At 33.7% G+C, this 25,313-nt stretch overlaps 2 protein-coding genes across 7 annotated transcripts in view; one reads left to right on the forward strand and one right to left on the reverse strand.

Annotated features, from left to right (window-relative positions):
• LOC128187063 (LIM domain kinase 1-like) lies at positions 1-22,687 on the reverse strand. Of its 6 annotated transcripts, XM_052857142.1 has the most exons (15): positions 22,636-22,687; positions 22,468-22,561; positions 14,072-14,207; positions 12,722-12,831; positions 11,697-11,903; positions 11,055-11,154; positions 10,265-10,479; positions 9,433-9,590; positions 8,962-9,071; positions 8,493-8,580; positions 4,257-4,360; positions 3,746-3,811; positions 3,404-3,625; positions 3,107-3,267; positions 1-2,140 (listed from the first exon to the last, which is right to left on the reverse strand). In XM_052857142.1, the coding sequence occupies exons 1-15, from the start codon at positions 22,658-22,660 to the stop codon at positions 1,384-1,386; spliced, it is 2,553 nt and encodes an 850-aa protein (XP_052713102.1). In that variant the 5' UTR covers positions 22,661-22,687; the 3' UTR covers positions 1-1,383. The 6 variants fall into 6 exon arrangements, with proteins under 6 accessions (XP_052713102.1, XP_052713104.1, XP_052713099.1 ...); XM_052857144.1 differs by lacking the exons at positions 22,468-22,561; positions 22,636-22,687 and adding an exon at positions 16,533-17,047; XM_052857139.1 differs by lacking the exons at positions 22,468-22,561; positions 22,636-22,687 and adding an exon at positions 15,529-16,433.
• The window catches only part of LOC128187065 (uncharacterized), a 19,337-nt gene continuing 5,651 nt past the window's right edge, over positions 11,628-25,313 (forward strand). Inside the window, exon 1 of the mRNA XM_052857148.1 lies at positions 11,628-11,772. The gene's annotated coding sequence lies outside the window, so the exon portion shown is untranslated. The remainder of the gene's footprint in view (positions 11,773-25,313) is intronic.

A 25,313-nucleotide genomic window follows, 5' to 3' on the forward strand; every position in this document is an offset into this window, starting at 1 on the left:
AGCTGATGCCAGTAGATCTGTTCCATCATTTAAAAAATAAATTTAATAATAAAATTTGATGGTTTATTTTATTGCATTCTCTCAAAATTGAACAATATTTTAGGCTAAAACCACTTTACATATTTGGTCACCAGAACTAATCTGTGTTATTTGTATCGGGACCCACCAACTATTTTGATGTTTATAAATACTTGAAGCACTTCTCTTAAACCACATCAAGACCATTGATCATGACTACGATAAGGGAGGAATGTTATAAAGCACAAGTCTCAAAGTTCCCTACATAGTTTAGTTTCTTTCATATTTTTAACCCCCACCCTCCTTTTAGCAGACAATGCATTAGGCATCGCGAAAAAATGCACATGTAAGTATGGTTCATCCTAGTATATCAATACACTGGTATAACATATGATCTTGTATTACAATTCAATATTCCATTACAAATCTCTGAATTAATCATATCCAAACGAGAATAATCCATCATAATTTCATTGTTCTTTTCTATCATATATATGAATTCTGGGTTTCCCATAATGAAAATACATGTATATCTGTGATAAAACGATTGAAAATAACAACATTATCAATACAAAAGTATACATGTTGAACTCCAAAAGTGCCGGAGTAAATCAGTATTATAAGCAACCCAGTAAATGGAATGAAAAACCTCTGGTCTCATCTTCAAAAAGTACACCATTTAAACAATCCAATGAATAAAGGAAGCAACAAATTGGAAATTGATATGCCATTGAAAGTTGCTATGGAAATGTATTGCAAAATTGAAATTTCTTCCTTCCACATAAAATGACTTTAGGGTTTTGGCAAGCTAACTAAATAACCTGTTTACAGTAAAACAATAGTAGAGCTAAATGTCAGAGACAAAAGATTTTGATGAGTTATAAATGTAATGATTTATCCAAACATTTTACATTACACATTTTAATCTAGAGACATAGAACCAACTTTTCACTGTGTGAATTCCTGATGTGCCTGCTTACTGTAGCATTGTTTTACTTGACATGTTTCAGCACGAGATACATTTACATCAAATTTTTTTTTTAATTCATAAAACTGGTTATAGTTATGATGACAAGATCAACATGCATGTATGAAATTTACAATCATTTTGAGAGATCTAGTTTTCTTCTTTCATCAAATAACACATGGTATGGTTGTTCACACATTATATAATTTCTTATGGCAAGTTCTCTGAAAATACAGACCTTGAAATATAAGATATCACCTTTTAACCACTTACATTTAACATCATAAAAATCTTACAACATCAAAAATACATCATGTTGACAGGTTTCTCTAAAAGCAAATAAAAAGCATAGAAATAGGACTTTGGTATCTTCTGGGTATCAACAGTATAGAGAAATGTTAATATGGTCTTAATCTGCCTTCACTTCCAGAGTGTGTCACCTCAATTTGTGGTTTATTTTCAAACAAAGCTGTCTGCATATCACTGATTAAACAATTTCTGCGATTGGAAGTGACCAGATTGTTTTCCGTTAAATTTATATCATCAATGTCAAATATTTGCTCATTGTCTGTATGATTGCTGGTTAGGTAATCTGGAGGGTTTTGTTTTCTGCGTTTTAGAACTTGATCATTAGGACTGTCAATTTCAGTGTCACTCAAAGAGGTCATGTTCACTGGAAGAGAAAATTTAGTATCCCCAAACGTGGAGGAGAGCTCCATGTCACTAGTGCATTCCTGGAAATTCAGTTTATCTAAAATGGTGGACACACCATCCACAGGAGAATCAACGTCACTCAGAGACTCCTCAATGTTGGAGCAGGCCACTGACAAAAGATCACAAGATTTGGACACCGAATTATCACTATAGCTTCGGTCTCTAACGAATGACTGACTGGATTTCTCCGTGATATTTTCAATCACACACTTTTTAGGCAGGGCCTGTCTATTCAAAGACTCCCTGTTCTGTTCCGTGATTGTGTCCAATGATTTACGAGACCTACTCTCGCACTGAGACCTACTTTCTGGTGCTCTGCCTTCTCTGACGGCATAATAATATTCAATTGGATCCCCTTGTAGCTCTGGGGGCAGTGTCCCACCATGCTCTAGGTTCACTAACAGACTCTCTGTCCATATGCTCACTCTGTCAAAGCTTGGCCTGTAACGAAATCACAAAATAAAATCTGTTATTTTTGTTAAACTACGGTATGTTAATCTACAAAGTCAAAACCCTGACAATACAAGTTTTCACATTTCAAAAATAGTTTTACTTTGATTTCTTTTCTATAATTTCCAGAAATACTGATAAGTCTCACACTAATCATGAAAGTATAACTTCAGAACGTAAATCTTTTATAACCATGTCAATTTCACTTCTTCGTTCCAGTCAAAATGATGTGTATTGCCTCAAATGTTTATTTTGAAGAGTACTATGCGGCTGTTCCAAGGACCTCCCTTACAAATTTGCACTGCATGTTTTTACATACAATAAATAAGATGTCGCTTTAATAATCATATTAAATAACCCTAAAATAATTTAAAGGTATATTATTCAAGATGTTTCAATAAATGTTTTAAATATCCAATGAAAAAATAAGTCTTTCCAATCAGTAACTCATGATCGATACCATTGGGCTGCCATTGGGGCTACACAAAATGGACATCTCCATGACCTAGATTGTCTCTCTATAGGAGAAACGATCATATAAATATTGAGCTGTTAGAAGAATAGAAATAAAGATCTTGTTATGGCGAATGTTGCAGGATAATCTCCTCGCAGTTGAAATGTTGTTTGGATTTTCATAAAAGCCTAGGCTAATGCCTCAGTTTTTATATTTCAAAACAACATTTCTCAACCTAGGACGTTATTCTCAAACATTCACAAAAACATATACATGTACATTGTTCTTATAATTTCAATGTGAGACCTTGTACTTTGACAGTTTTGGACTGGGTCAATTTCTAACACTTTTGGTACCTCCATGTAAGTAATGCATGCAGGAAACATTTCTTTTCCAGAAGAAACAGTTTCAGGAAATGGCTTTTTTTTTTAAAGAGCTAACAAATTTGTAGGCTACAGTTTTAAAAAATTATAATTTAAAATTAAACCACAAATAACAAACACCTGTTTTCTGGAGTAACTTGACAACACATGATTGCAATCTTGAAGAAAGGAAGAGGGAAGTCTTTTTCTGAGCAAAATTTTTGGAAGAAGAGTTTAACATCTAATTCAAAGGTTATTGTTCTGGGTAAAATGTCTGGATCTGCTTCCACTCTCGCAAGCATCTACAATAATAGGAAACAAAAATAATTTAAGTTTTTCATTGACAAAAGGGAAGCAACTGATATTTACCATCAATACTGCAAGGCATAAATTACAGAAACATAATTCAAGGGAAGTAACTCTAGTGATGCTACTGACCTCACAAACAATGATTCCATAGGAAAAAAGATCCACTTTTTCATCATAACTTTTGCCCTTCAACATCTCCGGAGCCATCCAATAAGGACTACCCACTACGGTATATCGCTTCTTGCGCTGATAGCGACGTTTAGTTTTCCCTGATTTAACCTGATCAGGATAGTGGTATTGGTCAGGCAAGACTCGTGCTAATCCGAAGTCAGCAACAACCACAGTCATGTCCTGCAGATAAAATCATAAATGAAAACATAAATAATAAAATAACAATGCATATTTATTTTGGTTTTTTTTTGTAATACAGTGAATCAATTTTTTGTTTAATATGTAACCAAGGTGACTTACATTTTTGACGAAACAATTATTGGAATTGAGGTCTCTGTGAATGATTCCCAGAGAATGCAGATATTCCTGTAAAGAAAAAAAAACAGCATTATTTTTAAGCATTTAATGTACGTGTAGTTGTAAATCGAAATTGACAGCAGTATACAAATTACTGAACAAAATTATTCCCTTGAGCGTAAATATTTTAAAATACTGAAAAAAAAGGTTATGAATGTGTGGGAGAATTCAAACTAGTTATGCGATGAGCTTAAAATCATGTAAATACCCCCCAAAGTACAGTAAACAAATCAAAACTTGCGTGTGGTAAATCATGCATCCCCATGTATAGTACCCACACATATTGTTTGACTCTAGAAAATGCGTACTTTACCACTACCTCAAATAACAGACTTTAAACTCTAACTTAAAGCCATTTAAACAAGATTGAGTTGGGATGTAAATGGATAGACTCAGGTCATCCAAAAATGCAAGTGACCCTCACAGAATAATAAATCTGTAGTACTATTCATACCATTCCTTCTGATATGCCTTTTGCAAAAACGGCTCTCTGCTTCCAGGATAAGGAAATGGAGTCGTCCTTTAGCAGCTCCCCCAAAGTACCACCAGACACATATTCTACAAGAAAATAAAAAACACAACCATAATTCAAAATGCAAAAAAACCTTCATATCTTAAAAAAGAAGCATTGCAAAAATATACCTTATATTCATTTAAAGATCAATTTAGAGCTAAAGATTTGGATAGATCCTTTAGAATAATTTCCCAGACTGATGGAAAGCAATCACAAACATAGACAAATTCCAAACTTTTAATTTTGGAAAAGTCCATTGATCATTTTAATGTTAACGAGGCCTAGTTTAATTATTTCTACCCTAGATATTTTAAGGAATTTTTTTATATGTACTTATACTTCTATATCAATCCTTTTTAATAACAAGAGGCCCATGGGCCACATTGCTCACCTGAGCAACGACAGCCATGATAAAATCAGCTTTATGGAGTCAAATACAAAATATCTGAACAGTGTAGTGAAACAGATTTTATAAAAAAAATTCAAATTTTATCTAGATAGACTTGTGCTAAATACTGAGCCCCTTTCATAAATGGATGATTTCATAGACATTATACATATTGAGTATTGTAGTTCTGAAGAAGATAAAGAAGATCAACTATTCATATAAATATATACATACATCAAACTTTGAACCCCTTGTGCATCCACAGTCTAACAATTATCTATTCAACAAATATCAAGATGCTTGTAAAAGTATATGTAGAAATTCAACAAAACACCCCCCCCCCTCCTCCATTGTGGCCTACTTTACCCCCGATCATGATTTGAATGAACTTGAATCTACACTACCTACTTTAAGAATGCTTACACACAAGTTACAGCTAATTAATTAATTAGCCATTCATTTTGAAGAAGAATATTTTTAAAGATTTTTCGTAATGTATTCTTATGTAAAAATTTGACCCCCATTCTGACCCAACCCTACCCCTGGGAATCATAATCAATAATCTGGACAAATGGTTTTTGAGAAGGAGACTTTTAAAGATTTTTCTCTATGGGTGCGCTTGATTTGTCTACACTGTTGTACACCTGGTGTAGATGATTTACACCTTATAATCAAGCGCAATTTGGTGTAGTGTATATTTTCAATATGGACGCCAAAGTAGTGACAGCTGCTGAGGTATTCTGTTTTTAAGACGATTTTTTTAATAGCTTTTGTAATCCATTGCTTCCCTTACCAGTTTTCAGGTACATGCAAAGTACAGTATGTGTTTGTTTCTTTATGCTATTAAAAAAATTGTTAATAAGTTTATTTAGGAGAGACGCAATGCTCAGCAAACGAGTAAACTTATTGTCAAGCAAAAAAAAATAAATAAATAAATAAGGTGAATTTACTTACTTTACAACTGAAAAGTAATGCCTGGCAAAATTACTAGAGAGCTAGTGCATTCATATGCATTGATAAATAAAAAATGTGTATAAAACTATCTTTTTGTACTTCTTAGTACACTATAGATGTATCTGTTGACTTTTGCTGACAAAACATGCTTTATTGATATATAAAAAAAATACAAAGCTTTTGAATTTATTTTCTTATATTATTTATACACGCAATGCTACAATTAGGCTATCAACTCTAGCATATTTCTTGTGCTGACAAAAGAAATTCTGCAGATTTCTCAGCTTACCGTTTTGCCGCCATATTGAAAATAAGAGTGTAATTTCCATCACATGCCCTGCACAGAGTGTAGACGGTGTACACCTTAAGTGTACACTTGTGCACTTGATTAGAGAAAAGTGTACACTGGTTGTAAGTGCGCCCTATGTATCCCTAGGTAAAAAGTAAGTATTTCTCTATTGGAAAGTAATACATGCACCATTTTCTTTTGTTACACTTTCATGTTATATACTGAAATCTGATTGGTTTAGACACAGTTCATAATCTGTTCTATTACCCTCAGCGTTAGCAACGCACTTAGCAAAGGGTAACATTACGAATTGTTACATGCGCAAAAATCATGCGCATATGGTTCGCCTTAGAATTCACGTTATTCCTATCTAAAAGCAGTGATGTTTTCTTTAAAATTAAGACATTCAGTATAACAAAATAAATAGTGCCTGTTTGGGAGGATAACAGTTGAAATTGACACCCCTCAAAAACCATTGTCAACCTCCGCTTCGCGTCGGTTGACAATGGTTTTTTCGGGGTGTCAATTTCATATACAATACATATTATATTGTATCATATTAAACAATAGTGTTTCATATCATACAATACTTTATCATAGGAATCATGTTATATCATTTAACAACAACCACATCTTTCTATCAAGCAGGTTTAAGTGAGGTAGGAGATTTCTTTAGCATCCTTGATAATGGAGATCAGGCTCTGCATCTGAAGCAACATCCGTGTTTCATTTATAATATAGTTAAATCAACTATGCAAGCTATCATCTATGAAACATGTGACCTGTTCCAAAAAACTTAACCTCATCCAGCATCCGTAACCTATGGCTCAGATTCAGCATTCAAGCCTGTCAGGTGCATCAGTATCATAAGACGCATCACCCACGCAAGTTTGGTGAAGTTATGACCAGTAATAACTAAGATATGATCATCAGAGGGCACCAGCAATTAAAACCTTAACCTCTTCCAGCATCCGCAACCTATGGCTCAGATTCAGCATCCATGCTTATCATTTGCATCTGTATCATAAGCCACACCATCCATTCAAGTTTGGTGAAGTTAGGACCTGTAATAACTAAGATATATTTTTTAGCATCCTTGATAATGGAGATCAAGCTCTGCATCTGAAGCTTCCTCTGCGATTCATTCATATAACAGTTTAATCAACTATGCAAGTTTGAAATAGTACTATTATCTATGTAACATGTGACCTGTTAAAAAAACCTTAAACTTATCCAGCATCCGTAACCTATGGCTAAGACTTAGCATTCAAGCCTGTCAGGTGCATCAGTATCATAAAATGCACCATCCATGGAAGTCTGGTGAAGTTAGGACAAGTAATAACTAAGATATCATCATCAGAGGGCACCTGTTTCAAAAACTTTAACCAGCTCTTAAAACCTTAACCTCCTCCAGCATCCGAAACCTATGGCTCAGATTCAGCATTCAAGCCATTCAGGTGCATCAGTATAATAAGACGCACCATCCACACAAATTTGATGAAGTTTGGACCAGGAGTAGCTAAGATATAATCGTTAGAGGGCACCTGCTCAAAAAACTTTAACCAGCTCCAAAAACTTAACCTCCTCCACATCCGAAACCTATGGCTCAGATTCAGCATTCAAGCCTGTCAGGTGTACCAGTATCATAGGACGCACCAACCATACAAGTTTGGTGAAGTAAGGACCAGTAGTAACTAAGTTATTATCATCAGAGGGCACCTGCAACAAAAACTTTAACCAGCTCTTAAAACCTTAACCACCTCCAGCATCCGAAACCAATAGCTCAGATTCAGCATTCAAGCCTGTCTGGTGCATCAGTAACATAAGACACACCATCCATGCAAGTTTGGTGAAGTACGGACCAGCAGTAACTTAGACATTGCTATCAAAGGGCACCTGCAACAAAAACTTTAACCTGCTCCAAAAACCTTAACCTCCTCCAGCATCCAGAACCTATAGCTCAGATTCAGCACTCAAGCCTGTCTGGTGGATCAGTATCATAAGACACACCATCCATGCAAGTTTGGTGAAGTTAGGACCAGGAGTAACTTAGATATTGCTATCAAAGGGCACCTGCAACAAAAACTTTAACCTGCTCCAAAAACCTTAACCTCCTTCAGCATCTGAAATTTAGGACCCAGATTCAGCATCCAAGTCTTTCAAGTCCATAAGTAGGTCCAGATGCATCATCCATGCAAGTTTGGTGAAGATAAGACAAATAATAGCTTAGATACAGGACCTGCAACAAAAACTTTAACCAGGTCCGGACGCCGACGCCACCGCCGACGCCGAGGGTATAGCATAAGCTCCCCTTGACTTCATCTCGGTGAGCTAAAAATTACTCTAAATACTGATATTAAGAGAGATCATGACAGATCGTAGAATCATTCAGATTGTTTATGCTTTTTTATCATCCAAAGTTTCCTGATTCACAGAGCATCAATCTCTTTCATAAATTTGATGACATAATACCATTCTTCTCTTTGCTTCACAGCAATATAACTGACATACTGTTACAAGAAGTGTGCATGGAAAGCATCATTACCTGTGACCAGATTCAGTTTTTTGTCTTTATATAAAACTCCCATAAAACGCAGCACATGTGGATGGTTGACACTTCTTAACACAGAGACCTACAAAATAACATGTTATTAGAATTGCAATAATCAGACTTTTTACAACAAGCCAAGAAAACTACATGACTGCTAACTAAACTAGTAAATACAACTATATAATCATTAATGAATTTCTAAGATGGTGTTCTGGAAACTACTTAACATATTTCTAAATTTTCAAGTATGATTCAGATCACTCTTTAAATGATATCATAATATAGAAAAGACCTTTGGAATAACTGGTTAATCTTTTTACTTAATTGCAGATTAGGAATATGCATCAATCTGTACAGATAATCTCCTGCCTAACTAAGGTACAAATCTACATGTCCATAAACACCATAATAAAGAAATACCGGTAGTTAACATAAAAAACATGACCAGGAATGACTGTCTCACCTCTTTGAGGAAGCTTTTCTGGACTTCCTCATCAAATCGGTACATTTCCTTCAGAACCATGACTTCCCCGGTCACCCTGTGTGTCACCTTCACAGCCTGACCAAAGAACCCTGTCAACCACACAGGCACATTATAGTCCGACCATAATTACATGAACACAGAAATTACTACACTAACTACACCAAATACTAATACATGAACACAGATATCATTTTAATCACTGTCCACTATGAAACTTTAAGCAATGTTTTGAATTGTTGATAATATTTGATTATAAAGTGTAAAAAGATTAGAGCACTTCCTTTCATTTTACTAAAATACAACTTTAATGATTGAATTTGTACATTTAAAATGATACTCCTGTAGCAATACAATGGTACTTTTCCCTTTTTTCAGTGTACCGGTATTCATGTAGCGGATGCAAGTAATGCAGGTAACACATATTCTTTTAAAATAAGGTAACGTATATACCTTTCCCCAGCACCTCTCCATGAAGAAGATCAGTGGCCCTGAACACTCGATGGGAAGTGGGCTGAGTCTTAAAGGAGGATGCTCGAGTGAGGTCCACACACTTGGTCCGCGACGGCAGTGGGGAGGGAGACTTGCTCCTTCTCCTTGATGGGTTCTTACTGAAAAAGGAATCAAACTTTACACAAATCTTTAAAAAGAATACTTTATGCAGGGAAATATTTGCCCCCATTTTATTTTTGCCCTTCATCCTAGTTGTCAGGAGGCAACTTTAAGACTGGGCAAACTCCAATGTCTTAAATCATATCTCTTTTAACACAACTGCATCTGGGCAAATTCAAGACAGGACTAAGCCATTTGCACTATTGTATAAGGGCAAAATAACTCTGGGTGAAAATAACCCTGTATACAATATTCATATCAGAAACTGAACTTTGAAGAAAACCTGTGTCAGACCAATAAGAAATTATCTTATATAATTTCTCAGATCCTGTTTCAAGTGCCCAATGCCGAAACACTTTTTGATCAAGTTTTTAATATACATTTATTATTTTTGTTTGAAGAACATTACTACTGGTATTCAACAAGCATGGTATCTTTCTTAGTCATTGATCTTATATAATCAATTATTCGTCCCTGTTTTATTTTTGCCCCTTTTTTCCTCGTTGTCAGCGGTGAATTTAAGACTGCGCAAATCTTAGTGTTTTAAATTATTTTCTCATTAAACATACTAAGAAACTGTTTGCAAGTGTAGAAAGGCAAAAATAACCCTGTATACAGAATTCAAATCTTAAAATTGATTTTTTTTTATCAATTTAGTTTGTGTTGTTCTCACTTCATTTGATCCCTTTTGGCTCTGATTTTCACACTGACTCCATTGATGATTCTCTCTGTCGACAGACTTTCAACATTTAAGACAGGTGAATCATCAGGACTTAGGTAGAAACTGTCACCCTGGGATTCGGTCAGCCTCCTGGGTACAGAAGGGGACGCTCCCCTTTCTAGTGTCAGATGTAGAGTCTCCTTGGTATTTTGTAATATCTGATCAATCTGTTAAAAAAAAGATTATGTGCATGTTCATCATATATACTTTTAATTTATCAGAGTGAAAAAAATTCTTTTCTGTTAATGAATGATGCTGACACGAATCATAAAGCAATATAATTCTCTTCCTCTCTCTCTCTCTCGTTTGTGGTTTTAAGATAATTCATCACTTTTAAGGATTTATATTGACATAGAGTACATTATACACATAATAAGCATACCTGCACATTTCAAAGCACAGCTCAAATTAATCCAAATCATCAGATGTAAATTTATAATATTTAAGAGACAGGTAAAGTACTCCTGCAGTTGATTCTTTGATGTCATTACATCAAAGTTCACCTCTGATTTATACCAAACACTTGACAAAATGAACACAATTGTTGTGATTAAACTCCATAATTTCCTCACAAAACATCATTGATCCAATGTTAACATTTTCTATGCCCTCTTGTTTACATTAAATTCCTATACACTACTTCCTTCCCAACTTTTACAGTTTCAATAACAAGGTCTCAGTGACATCACATACTTTATAAATAATTTCAGGAAGTGATACCCTGAGAACTGCATGTCTATACCTCTTCGGGAGAGCTCTCTTTTACTGGCATGCCATTCACTTCCAGGATCTTATCTCCAACACTCAGAACATCCAGTCCTGGACTCAAGCTGGTGTCAAGTCTGAAAGTACAATGATATAACAGAATCTGGTGCCTCAATCTCTAGTTCGTTCAATACATCATATCAAGTGTTAGTTTTATTCTTTAATTGGCAATGGACAACCAGGAAAGCAGACACTAACAACACTTAGTATATGTGCTATTTATATTTTCCTTTTCCTTGAACACTAAAACACATTTTTTGTCAGCTAATTGATCAATGAGATAATTAACAACCTCCTGGTTAGGCCAATACATTGGTGAAGTACCTTTTTTATAGAAAAATCAATTATGATACATTCAGTTTTCAAGAAGTCTTCTAAAAAAAACAACACACACAAATAAAAATCTCTTAACCTCTTTGATAAACCTTGATTGGTAAAAAATGCAAAAATGCAAAAATAAAATTTGTAATAAATATGCATGACCAAGGAAGAAGAAAATGTTTAGTAAGCCTTTGCTGACAGGAAATAAATTAAACTAAGACTTAAAGTTTTCTACAACAGGAAAGAAGGCGTGCAGTAAATCTACACACACTGTGATGGTCTGTAATCCTTTACTTACTCTGAAATCTGTAAGTGTGGAACAGTACCAGAGCTCTCGGGGACCTGTGGACTTTGCTGGCAGTCACGCCCCTCCAGTGAGTACCTCAGACTTCGATGTCCCTCGGGGGTGGGTGGGACCTCTATCAGTTGAATGGAGTGCACTCCCTTGTTATGGTTGGGGGAGGAGATAAGGACTGGCCTCATTCTTGTCTTGTAGCACTCTCCACTGTCCAGTCAACAGAAATGGGGAATTGTTAAGTGACATTTTAAAAACTCTCTTAAGATATTAATATTCACAATGTCAAATATATACACTGAATGTACAAGAGCTGTTTTCTATCCAAATGCAAATATTTTTTTGTGGCTACAGACTACAATAATGTATAGAGGCTGCATGAACTTTATTATCATTTTATCTATTAGTAATAGAGTCAATATTGTATTGATGACTATCATCACATAATAACAACCATCCTATAACATCAGTTATCTCTACCAATAGATATCCCATCCAATAAATAGTTTATCATATAGAGTCAACAAAAACAAAGCAAGTGGCAGAGATATATTACCATATTTATAGGTTAACTGTCCCTTCCCAAGATGAATCAAGTATGTAAACTATCTAAATATTGCACAAGAAATAGTATGACAGTCTTAGCTTAAAACCAACTAATAACATCCATTTCATAAACAGTGTGTCAATTTCCTGAACTTTACTCATGTACACAACCCTTCCCCATAACAATTAACTGAATTGAGTGTAAGTTTTTCAATTATCACAGTTCTCAGTTCGGCAAAGCACCTCTTGAGATATGTTTTAATCTTTATATCTTATGAGTTCTATGTGTTTCTTCCAAACTCTTAGCCCCCCTCCACCCTCTGCAGAGCAATGATGAATACAATGAGTTTATCATATTGTTTTAAACATGCTACTTTTTTCCCTTCCAAAAAAAGTGGAAGCTTCATATACATTTATTGTTGATATTGTATTTGTGCTATTATACATGCATTTACACTGCCATCAATAGTTAGCGCCCTCACCAAAAGAGTCTGGATCGCTCCACCAGGGCGTAAGTTTGTCCATCCTCTATATAAGTGTCACAGTTGTGGCACTGGAAACACTCGGGGTGGTACTTGTGGTCCCCTGCCACCTGTAACAGTGAGAAAACAACTACAGATCAATCAGTCAGGCATTCAAATTCATAACAGTCCCTAAGAATCAGATACATTCAAGTCCTTAGGACATTTCCATTCAAACCATTAAGTGTTACAAATTATAGCTCAAGGCTGCATGTATATAGGTGCTTGATCATACAATTTAGGGTTTAAGTAAACATGTGAGAATGATCAGAACTCATTTCTCAAATATTGCAACAATTCAAAAGCAATGTCCATTTTAGGATAGTATATGTGGGAATCATTGTTGTTGCATTTTATGCACTGCAGGAACTACATCAGTAATAATCATTCAATCTCTAACATATAATGTAGTGTGTATTAGAAGAATTTCCATTTATCATTAACATCAGTAATTTCCTCCTTTAAATTAACTCCCCATTTTGGGCATTTACAAGATTATATCAAGTTCAAGTCTGTGCAAAATAATGACTAAACTGACTTCCCCCAAAACTTGACACTTTAAGGAGAAATTATTTTACATCTTTAAATGTCAGGTATGAGAACAGACACACAATTTGAATTCATAAAGACAACACAAATATATTGAATCTGACAGCAATATGAAGATAAATTCGATTTTTGAAATAAAACTTCTTGTCATTTCAAAGAAAATTGGAAATAAATAACTACCGGTAACTAAAAAATACATGTACATTTGCATTTGTTAAATAAATTTACAGGTTATTTACATAAACAAATAAAATTTGAAGTCTGACTATACAGAAACCAAAGGCACTTTGAAGAATGTAAATTTTCACTTCATCACACTTTTTACAATTTTTCATTCTTTGTGCCAGTAAGAAGAAATTAACAAAGAAAAGCTGAATTGAATAAGTGTGGATGTCTCTTTCATCATGTCATTGGAAAACAAGCATGTTATTTTACCCTTAAAACATTTTAGCAATTTTAGCTGTTTAATGCATCATTTTAAAAAAAGATCAAGACTAGCATAATTAAAATACAGGCCAGCATTGTTTCCTTGTGTAAACATGAAACGAAACCTACCTCTGTTTACCAGGTGCATTTGATTTTTTTAATTGGAGGTGTTTTTTTTACTAAAGCAAGATACAAAAGTTCATTTTCACTAATCACTCTATTAGTACATGTACCAGTACTAATCTACTGGGAGACATTAATAACCTATAACTTTATGCTTCGATCTACAAATGAACTCCTACTTTGCATGATTAATGACTAAGCTTCAGATCTTACCATGACTGGCCCGGTGATGATCAGGCCGCATCTGTTACAGGAATCTCCGTACAGGCTCCAATAGTCCTGCTTACAAAACAGCTCCCCATTCTTCTCAAAGTACCAGCTGGAGAGGCACTTATGGCAGCGGGAACACCTAAAACCAAAAACCATGCCATCAATGCTTATACATGTACTATCTTTATAACTCAGTCAAAAAGAAAACTTTTCATAACTGTAGTTGTATGAAGGTGTTTAACCAGAAAAGTTAAATTTTACATGAAATACATTTACATGTTCTCTTTGATTCGTTGACTTTCGTCAAGTTGTTTGCACAATTTGAAAACAACAATAAATTTCCTAAAACCTGTCAGAATAACATATTGTACTGTTACATGAAATCAAACACTAAACATGAAGGTAAGATGAATTCAGGTATAAATATTTTAAATGGATTACAACGGTAGCACACCTTAAACCTGTTTTTAAACAAATAATGTTGTTTCCAATAGTTTCATTAAAAAAAAATCGACCAAACTTTCCATGAGTAGGATGTTTAATGCATTGAATCACAGAAACTAATACCAGGTAATGGTAGTTGTAAAATATGCTTTGTATCAATACAGGTAGGCGTTGTATAAAAAAGGTATGAATCATAAACTGGACCATTACGTCAAAAATCTCACAACACAAGGACTTGTCCTCTTGCTTACGTTTATCAAAACGTTTAACATACTATGCACCTTTTTTAATGATTATTGTGTGCATGAAGACCCCTAAAGTAACTAAAATTCACAATGAATGTGTGCATTGTCAACTCTACAATATGTGATTATAAAATGGAATATAAATATTACCTTTTGATTGACTTTCCCAGTTTAACATTTTTTAAAGATTCACGGAGTCTAGTAAATATCCCCATATCTAATAAGAAATCTCCCCGTTCTAGGCAGGAAACCAGGAAGTGACAGTCTGTGTATATACATTCAGTTCTCTATTTCTTTTGACTACCTGCACTAGTCTGGGCAGTATATGGTCTACACACATGGGGATTATGTCATTAATGGTAATTGTCCAGTTAATTGGTGGGAATAATTGATGTTTTAGTACTAACAGGACATAGATAATTAATGGAGTAATTAATGGAGTGTTAGAAACCATGTCAATACCTGCATTTCTATTACACTAATCTATACAGGTAAACAATGTAAACAATATAGGGATTTATAACAACAATTTAGAATTAGCATGATTACCATAATCCAGAGATAATGACTTTATCTGTATTTCACAAAAGACATAAGCTGACAAATACAACAGTTTTCAATGGGCAAGAAGATTCACTGAAACATAACATGTCAGTTTAAACTTCTAGTTTTTGGATGACTGAGGAAAGATAGCTAAAACTTCATTAGCCATTTTTGGGGGGGGGGGGGGTTAAAAACTATGTAAGCAATAGGACATAAAAAAAGTTTTACCTCATCTTTGACGAACAAAATGAAATACTGTCCTGCTTTTTACGTATATTAATAAACCTGGCAGCTACATTTGAAGGAGACACTGCAGGCAAATATGTTACACAAACTTTGTCAACAGTGATTATTTGCATTTGTAAAGTACAGAATAATGCAGTGGTGACTTCAAACTCAGGGCGTAGTGCACGTACATTCTGTGTACAAAAGGAGTGAGCAACTCCACCTTGAAAATTATCAATATACAGGCACAACATGTGTAAACTACCTGATATACACAGGGCTCCTGTGTCAATATTCAGGATCTAAGGTAGTGACATGTAATAAAATCATGTCTGGATTGGGTTCAAATGATAAAAACAAACCTCTAGAAAATGATACATTTACAATGATTGGGTTAACATTTTTATGTGCAAAAAGGTGCAATAATAAACAAATTGAAATTTAGAGAGATACAATTGCTGGCATCCAAAAATCCCTTATATATATATCAAATGAGGATATATAGTATAAATTTTAAAGAAACCAACAACATAACAGATTTCTTCTGGCAGCCTTGTGGATCATAACTGGTAAACATAGTCATTACAGATTTAAAGTCTAGCTGTACCTCTCCACAAACGGTACTAGTAAACACTGAATAAATAAACAGGCCCAGGATTTATAAACATCATTTCTGATGTCCTATAAATGAAATGAAGAGAATAAAATCAAGATATCAGCATATAGAGAAATATTCAGTTTTCCATTGGATTCATCATGGTTCATAGAATGCACAAGCACTGATTGATCTTTAGAAAGCTAATTTTAGACATGTAAATCAAAATCGTATGCATGATACATAGGTGACACTTTTGTTTGACAAGCCACCTTTTATCTATGTACCATATACTAATAGTAATCTCTGGATTTACTTGAAAAAAAAAATACACTATTTGTAACAATATGATGCTCATTATAACCTCCCAGAAACTCCAGTTTAATGCTACTATCCCACATTATATACTTACAGTTTAGTTTCCCTCATAATGTCAACAGTCGATGTAAACTTCAATAGTATATATCTCTTAAATGCTGGGCTTTTGGTTTCATGAATGGTAAACCACAGTGATGACTCACAAGCAGAAATACCTCCTTACCTATGTGTATTGTAGAGAGTAGGCAAGAAGTTCATTTAAAAGGCTATGGCTAGCTCGTCTGTGAAGCAGACCCTTCGTCTATACAAGTGACCGTCATTACAAGTGACAAATGAATATTTAGCATTTTTGGATGTGAACTTTACATCGAGAATAAACAGATGATTGTTGAATGGAATTTGAGGTTTAAATTAATAACTGCATGTAGACAACAGCTATTTGACTTGCAAATGCACAGACTGAACATTATTTTACCAAGAGAAAACAATCTACTTTTGAATCTACTTCTTTTTTACTGCTTTTTGATATAGTTATTAGAATTAATATGTTTATATGCATGATACCTGCCAATGGTACCAGTATTGTTATGTACATTCAAAAACTGAGCAATTCAAATTTCAGGTGCATCAGTATCATTCTAGTTTTAGTACTCGAATCTGAAAATACATGTACCGGTATATCAATGGACATGTTTTTTGGTGGTTTTTTTTTAAGACTCAGACCATCAAAAAACAGTGTGATGTTTTCTAATTTGTAAACTTGTAATAAATATACCTGAAGGTTAATATATACAGCTAAATGGAGGATCATTTATACCCTCACTATGATAACTCTAGAGTAAACACTGTATCAATTTAACAATGAGGTAAAAGACATCTCCTTCACCCTATCACATTTCTTAACTTTACAAGGGCACTGAAACAGAATAATTAAACATTTTAACGTTTATATATTGGGAAAGTTAATGGTTTCTGTATAAATAAACGTTTTATGATTTATAAAGAAATGTAAAAAAAATTAGGAAATTCTACATGGGTATATTTTGGTAATCCCATCCTCCCCATATGGTTAAGTGTCATTAAAGTTCATGTATAAAACTCATAGAACCCCAATAAATCCCAACTTTTTAAATATTTCCTTTATACATGTACTGGTAACAGAATTTATATTAAAAACTGAATTTCACAAAGCAGAGTCGGATGTTAAGTTTGAATTTAATTCATTGTTTAGAACATATGGATAACAGTATATGTATTTGTTTTTGCATTCTATTTCAATTTATGTACCGGAATACTGACAGATTATGTCAACTTGAAAACCCCCCAAATTAACAATGTTCCAAACTATTCTAACGAAGGAAATGATTGGTTTAAAAACAATGTCTGTTGACACAGTGTTATCCTGACTTATCCATAATTCATACCAAATATGAGAAATTCCACACACATCAAAAGATTTATCTTCAAAAAATAGGCAAATTATTAAACTTAGGATTAACCAGGTCACAAAAGCAGGTCATTTATCTTAACATTTTAAAAATGATTACCTTAACCAATATCATGCAAAAGCATCAAATGAAATTATGATGCTGAGAATATTTTTTATTTCAAATGTTTAAAGTCTAGCTTTTACAACACAGCTTTGATAAGAAATAGAGCAACTTAAAATATTTTCATAAATCTTCACTTCTTTGGGCAATTTGAAGCATATAATAAATCAATACAGTATAGCAGGAAATTAACTCGCGGAGTTTATTTTCACTACATGTATATTCGCTGAAATAAAAATTCCACGAATTTAACATCTAGTGAATAATATTTGAGTAAAATAATGATGAAAAAATAAGATTTACTAAATCATTTATCTTATCATGAAAACACACAACACAAAATAAATACGTTTCCATTTTAATGGCATAGTAGTGTAGTTGACCCTGCTTAATATAATAGTTAATTTGTCAGGAAAAATAATGGTATTAAGCGGTCTATCATAATAACCAACAAAGACTATTGTTACTAACTGGAAAAAATTGCATGATCCACCAATAGACTTTCAATTACTGTAGATTCCTTATTTTACGCGAGTACTTAATTCCGCGATTCAACGAGTTGCCATCAAATCGCGAGAACATAAAATCGCGAATGGCGAAATTTCATCATAGTTTCATGTAGTTCACATGTCTTCTAAAATTAAAAGCGAGAATTTAAAATTCGCGAGACGGGCTTCTCGCGATTTTACGCGGATATTAATTCCTCGCGTTTAATTAGGAATTTACAGTAGCTGATGTACATGCTTTCATTTTGGGTTTTTTCTCTACTTCCGGATTTGATGATATCTAACAAGGCATACACGATTTTAGAACCAGGACTTGTTATTTTGGTTACGATGACAGCAGTAATGGCATTTATAGTGGTAGCTCTACCAGGAATTGTTAAAGGAGGAAACAGTACTATAACAGTTGATCCCAACACAACAACGATAAGACTGGTGATTGAATGTCCTTACAGCAAACTTGGCCCGTTTGAAAATGAAAATTTGCAAGGGTGCTCATTCACTTACAATAAAATGGATGAAGGAATGTTTAAGTGTAGGTTGAGTGGAGGAGGCAAGTTGGAAGTGAGGACTGTCAAAAATGAATACACAAATGAGAAGAAATTGATGTACTTGAGATTGAAAGGTCAAGTCATAGTCCATTTAGAAGAGCAAACCGCCGGAGAAATCATGGCAGAGAGCGAGGAAGACACTTGGCAAAGCTGACATCAGAAAGACAACAACAGCCAACACCAAAGCGACGACTAGCAGTGATTCCACTACTGGCTTCAAAACCACAGAACTCACCACTGATTTGGGGACAATAACTAGTGAGGCTATCACGACTAGTTCTGCTCAATCCTCCTCCTCGACCAATGTTGAGGAAACTGATAGCAGTGTTACTGCTACTAGTTTATATGGAACAAATCCGACTTAAACAACAGTTGTTGATGATGATGGAAACACTATGAGTCACCCTGCACCTAAGGCTATGGCTGTAACTGAAAAGAATGGTGTGAAAAGTGGTGATCGCACTCAAGAAGATGGATACAGTAAGAGATAATTTGGCAAGGTTGAAATCAAAGAAACGAAGAAGGTGACAGAGAGTGAGGAAAATGTGACTAATCACGCTACTACAATCACACCTTCAAGTGCCAACAGAGTCACCCGTAGAGGAATAATACATCACACTACCGAAATCACAAAAACCATCGAAATCAAGAATGTTCCTAGGAGAGTGGAAATAACCGAATTAATCAACACAACTCCAGAGTTGGACTTGATAGACTTTCTGCCTCATTATAGTAGTGTCAAGGTGGATGAACAATATACACTTTTCACAAAATGTGGCTGATGATTTTTATAGAATTTTTTTATCTACAATCTAGTCAAAAATAAATTTTGGATCAAAATGAATGTACTGGTAATCAAAATTAGGGTCGAAATTAATAGGAAATCCACCTTTAATTTTCATTCTTTTGTTATATATAGGATGTTTAATTTTTTTATTTTTGTTATTTTGGACTTGAAATACAATAAAACATGTTCTGGAATACATGGAACAATTCGTTTTTTTAATAACTTCTTTGAATAGAATAATCAAATAACCCACAAGAATTATACAAAACCTTTCTTTATTAAGCACATTCTTCCTATTACATAAACTTTAAAAAAGAACTGCAGTAATCAAACATGACACTTGACAGGTACCCAAGCCATGTGCCAGTGCGGTAATGCATGACTATTTCTGTCTGCCCATTGCTATCAGTAAATTTCATAGTGATTTGGGGGCTCAGAGTGTTTATACGTCAAGGTACTCATGAGTGTCTAGCACGTGAAAAGGTGTGAAAATCATTTGACAGAAGAAATCTTTCCATTATAAAAGTGGGGTGCACTTAAAGAAACTGTTATATTTACCGAACAATAATTATGGACGGGTATTACACAAACCGGTGATTTTATCGAAAAGCATTTCATTAGATACCACTATAATTGTTTTTCAACAAAATATATTTTTGAAATTTAAAACCCTGATAAAATTTTTTTTTTTTTCGTTGTGAATTACTATGCATGTACCATGTACAGATAATCATAATCGGGTTTGAATTTAATGTTTTAAAAATTTTCATTTTCCACAAATTCAACCTACAGCGATTTTCTGCAAAATGAAAAAATCATGAACTTTTCCGACCGCGATTTTAACCCGCAATACAGTAAATAAATATAAACTTCTATAATAAACATCATTATATGTATTAATGTGTCAAGTATGTATATTTTACTTTAAGCATATGTCACTTTTATTTTCATTTTTATAGTTCTGCATTTCAAATATCAATAAGTTGCCATATATTTTATCATTTAAATAATTTCATCAAAGCAATGCAGTAGTCCAAAATAATCTTCTTACATAGATGAATGAACAAAAGCAATGGACATTGAGATTCCCCTCAAAAAGCAATAAAAAAACAGACTTAAAAGATTCACATTGATAAATCAAAACATTATATGTTGGTCTGTATAATCTGTGAAATTAATTATCTCCTTTTACTGACCAATTTTTAGGGCACATGCATGTATATGCAAAATCATGAAGCCTAAAATGGGATAAAGTTTTGTGTCTGCTCTGCACCCAAACACATACATGTATATTTGACATGTATGTAATGCAAACTAGTATTATTTCATCATGATCATCTAACTTGGATAAAAATATTTAGAACAGTGTCTTTGAAAATGGGCTTAACACTAGTTAAAAATAAATAAATAAGTAAGAGTAAGGTATCTTTATGTATCATTTGATTTTAATAAAGGTATCTTGAATTGCTTCTTTGAACTATAATCAATAAATATCTTTGGTTTGATGAAATCAAGCTAAGCACTGAGTTAAAGCAGTGTGATTGATTATATGGACTAAAGGATGAAATGATGGAAAGTATGTCAGACACTCTCACATACTACAATACATGTACGGGTACTTGACCTGCCACATACAGGGAGAAACATACACAGAGTTGAATGTTCATAGGCTTCTCAGTAGACGACTTTCAAAACAACTGGTAGTTCACAGAGTCATTCTCTACATTTGGCTCAATCTCCTATGCAAAGTTGCCATTCGTTACTCTCTCAGACAATATGCATGTATAAGCTGATGGTAGAGAATGAGATATTATTGAACAATAAAAATCTGCATAGGGAATTGCCATATTATTAGTGCCGATATGAGTGCATCTATATTAATGTAATAAAAAATGTTGCTGAACAAGATGTAATTTGAGATAACGAGCCTTCTTTGCATTGCTATACTAAAGTAATGTACTGTCAAACCTCAATGAAATTGTAAGACTAATCGTTTTGTACTGATGTCTGAAAGAAACTTCACTTTACTGAAAGTGATTTCAGTACAAAATTTTTAATTCCCAACAAATCTTGCTTAGATTAAGGTCCCATGGCATTGAAACTGAGAATATAAGTGTTACCTTAATAAGTGGGCTATATTCTCCACAGCAATTTGTAAAACTAAATTTTATTACATTCATGAACACTAAGTTTGACTCCATAAGTTTTGTAGCATCATCATCTTATCTTACTGTATGAGCATCAAAGATACAATACCAGAAATCATAACAATCTGAATCCTTTAATACAAAATGTGAACTGGTGGATGAAAAATGGGTTCTGAGTTTTAAGTGTTGACCTGTTATTACTATGGCTGATGTGTTATAGACTATATTCCTTTGAAAAGTGGACAGGCATAGCCTACATCCACTTGACTCAAAAGAGAATGGTTGTAGACCTGATCAGCTGCTGATAAGAGCTGAAGAATGAGAATCTAATTTATGAAGTAACTCAACTTCATCTCTCTTATTCTGCGTTGTACCCCGACCCCACCTCAGCTTTAACATATCGTATTCAACTATGCATTCATCCTAGTAGACAAACAAAACAGACGTAGTTAAACAATTAATGAAGATGGATTACTATGAGTTTCTCGTACCGAAAACAATCCGAATGCCAATCGCCTTCCGGAGCCCGAACGAAGGAGTCGTCCTCAACGGGGTTCCCGCACTTCGGACACAGACCGATGTTTTCTACAATATATAATTTGAAACAGATAAAATCACGGAACTTGTGAGTTTTTCTGTTTACGAAAAATAAATTTTACCTTCAAGTTTACTATCGTCTGTCATCTTTGTGCCTCCATACTGAAAACTCAATTTACCTCCAACTACTGAAGAGCTGGAGTTATCGCACTTACCTAAACACTTCTCTCTCTCTCTCTCTCTCTCTCTCTCTCTCTCTCTCTCTCTCTCTCTCTCTCTCTCTCTCTCTCATATAGAGAAAGGTGGTCTGAATTATGATTCGCTTAAAATACATTACCGAGAAAAAAAAGTCGATTATATAGACCTATAGTCTTATAGTTATATGTTAATGAAAGATATATCCCCGAGTACCCAAACTCCGTCACCATAAGCAGAAAACCTCCCGCGTTTCTCTGTAAATTATTTTTTGTGGTTTTTATCATTTGCAATCACTAAATATAATCTGAAACAATATAATTTATAAAATTATTAACAAAAATATTTTTATTTTTATTCAAATAAGCCCTCTGAATACGACGTTTATCACACGTGCTATCATAACTTATGAACCTAACTCCGTCACCCACATGCTCTATGATATGGCAGGGAATAAAGAAACATTAACGATTTAGTTAAAACTCAATTTGTATCTAGGTCATGTTATAATAAGTAAAAATGGTGCATACAATTTAAATTGTATTTAATTTCATCGAAATGAAATGATCGCCAGAATAAAAAATGGGTCCATGAAACAACAATCACAATGGCCTTTTCAGAATTTATGGATGCCGTTTGATTTATGTCCTTATATATTTCAAATATTTTGTATCATTTATTAATATATTACTTATTAAATTATTTATTTATTACATTTTTAGAAATGTAGCATATTTTAAATAGCGATATACCGGATATTTCTATACCCTGTATAAGGCAAAAGTATCGGCATGAGCGATTTGACGTAATCATCAAGAGTAGTGCATAAAGGCTATTGCGGTCTGAAAAAAATGTATTAATTACCTTAATCAAAAATGTATTACATGTGAAATGTTTCATCTTGACCTCTCTAAAAATGGCTGACCACCGTAAATGATCGAATGGGCCCGCATGTCAGATATATCGATATTTTAGTGCACCCGTGAAAAAGTTTTAGCTGATTTCACACAATTAATGGTGCATAAAATGAACAAGGTTTAATTCTGTTATTTTTTTGACATATGCTCAAATTTAACCGTTGCAGATTGTTGATATTTGATTAAAGATTTTTGACATGTAAAAAATGACGTCATAATCGTACTTGATTTCAAACGGCGAGGAGTTTCCCGAAAGTGACGGAGTTAGGGTAGTGACGGAGTTAGGGGGCTATGCGAGATATATACTATTTAGCATATAATTATCAGAAAATTGTAGTCATCTTATAGGTTAAAAGACTAATAATTTTGTTGTAGGGGTGGCAAAAAGTTAGAAAAAGTACAGTTCAAATCAGTGCGACGAGAATTGTTTTTTATTGAAATTATATCAAACATGTACGTATACATTTTTTTTAAGTGTTGCAAAATTGTACATTTACCTATACTCTATAACTGTAGTAGGCCTATATGCCTATATTTCTAATTTATTTGAAATGTAATCGTTGTTCCGCTTTGATTATTCATCTATATATGCACATATTTTAGTACAAAAGGTTAGATCCGAAAAAATCTAACATACATGACTGTACGATGGCAAAACTGATTTTTGCTGCAGTTCAATCTTGAGTCTACTGTAAAATAAGTAATATTACTTAACTTATTTCCTCTTACATGAAGTATATATAAGCCAATTCTATATATTTTTTGTATTTTTTGCATAGTATTTGAATTCCCAGTTATCAAGTATATATTTGTTAATGTGAGAACCTTGTTCATTGCAAGAACTTTTTATCTAACCTTTCGTATGTAATATACATGTATATATAATTAGAGCATGCAATAAATCATTTTTTTTAAATCATAATATTGAGCAACTGTAAAAATAAACCTGACAATTGCCTTCACTAATTTCAAAGATTTCAATTGGAGCTACTTAGCATTAGTTTATTTACAGTTTAGAGTTTATTAAAATGAATGTGAATTACAGTAATGAATCTATTAATTGCAATGAAACTGCACGTATTGAATGAACTCGACCCAATTTTATAAAGCAGATGGGGGAACAAGATAGCCCAAATGCCCATTTGGTTAATTTCAAGTTTATTTTTTTCCAACTAAATATACTAGATGATGTTATATCACAAGTTTACAAAAGCACAATTTCTAACAATATTCAGTTTTAAATATTTTAACAAAAGATAAGAAAGAAAATATATTCTAAAGTTTTGGTAGTATCGAACCCACAACCTAAAAACCCTAGCTCTATAATGTCACCAAATGTCTGGTGCTCTATCCACTGGGCAATTTCAGTCACAACAAACTTCATTGTTAAATGCTAAATGCAACTTCAACCACGAATTTACGGACTTGTAGTATTTCTCTAAAACGTTCAATTGTTTGGATACAAAATGACATTTTTAAAGTATAGTGGGTCATCTCTCCACGTTTTTGTTGATTGAAATCTGTTTGATTTCCTTTAAACCTTATATAGACTATGAAAAAAATATGGAGCATAGACCCACTCTATAAAAGAAAAGGCATTGAAGTTCTAAAAATGACACTATTTGGAGGTTTTGAAACGCATACGCCAGTTTAAATCAACCTGTTCCAAATATTTAACATATTTAAAG

Source organism: Crassostrea angulata, chromosome 6 (genome assembly GCF_025612915.1).
Source record: "Crassostrea angulata isolate pt1a10 chromosome 6, ASM2561291v2, whole genome shotgun sequence".
Classification (NCBI taxonomy): domain Eukaryota; kingdom Metazoa; phylum Mollusca; class Bivalvia; order Ostreida; family Ostreidae; genus Magallana; species Magallana angulata.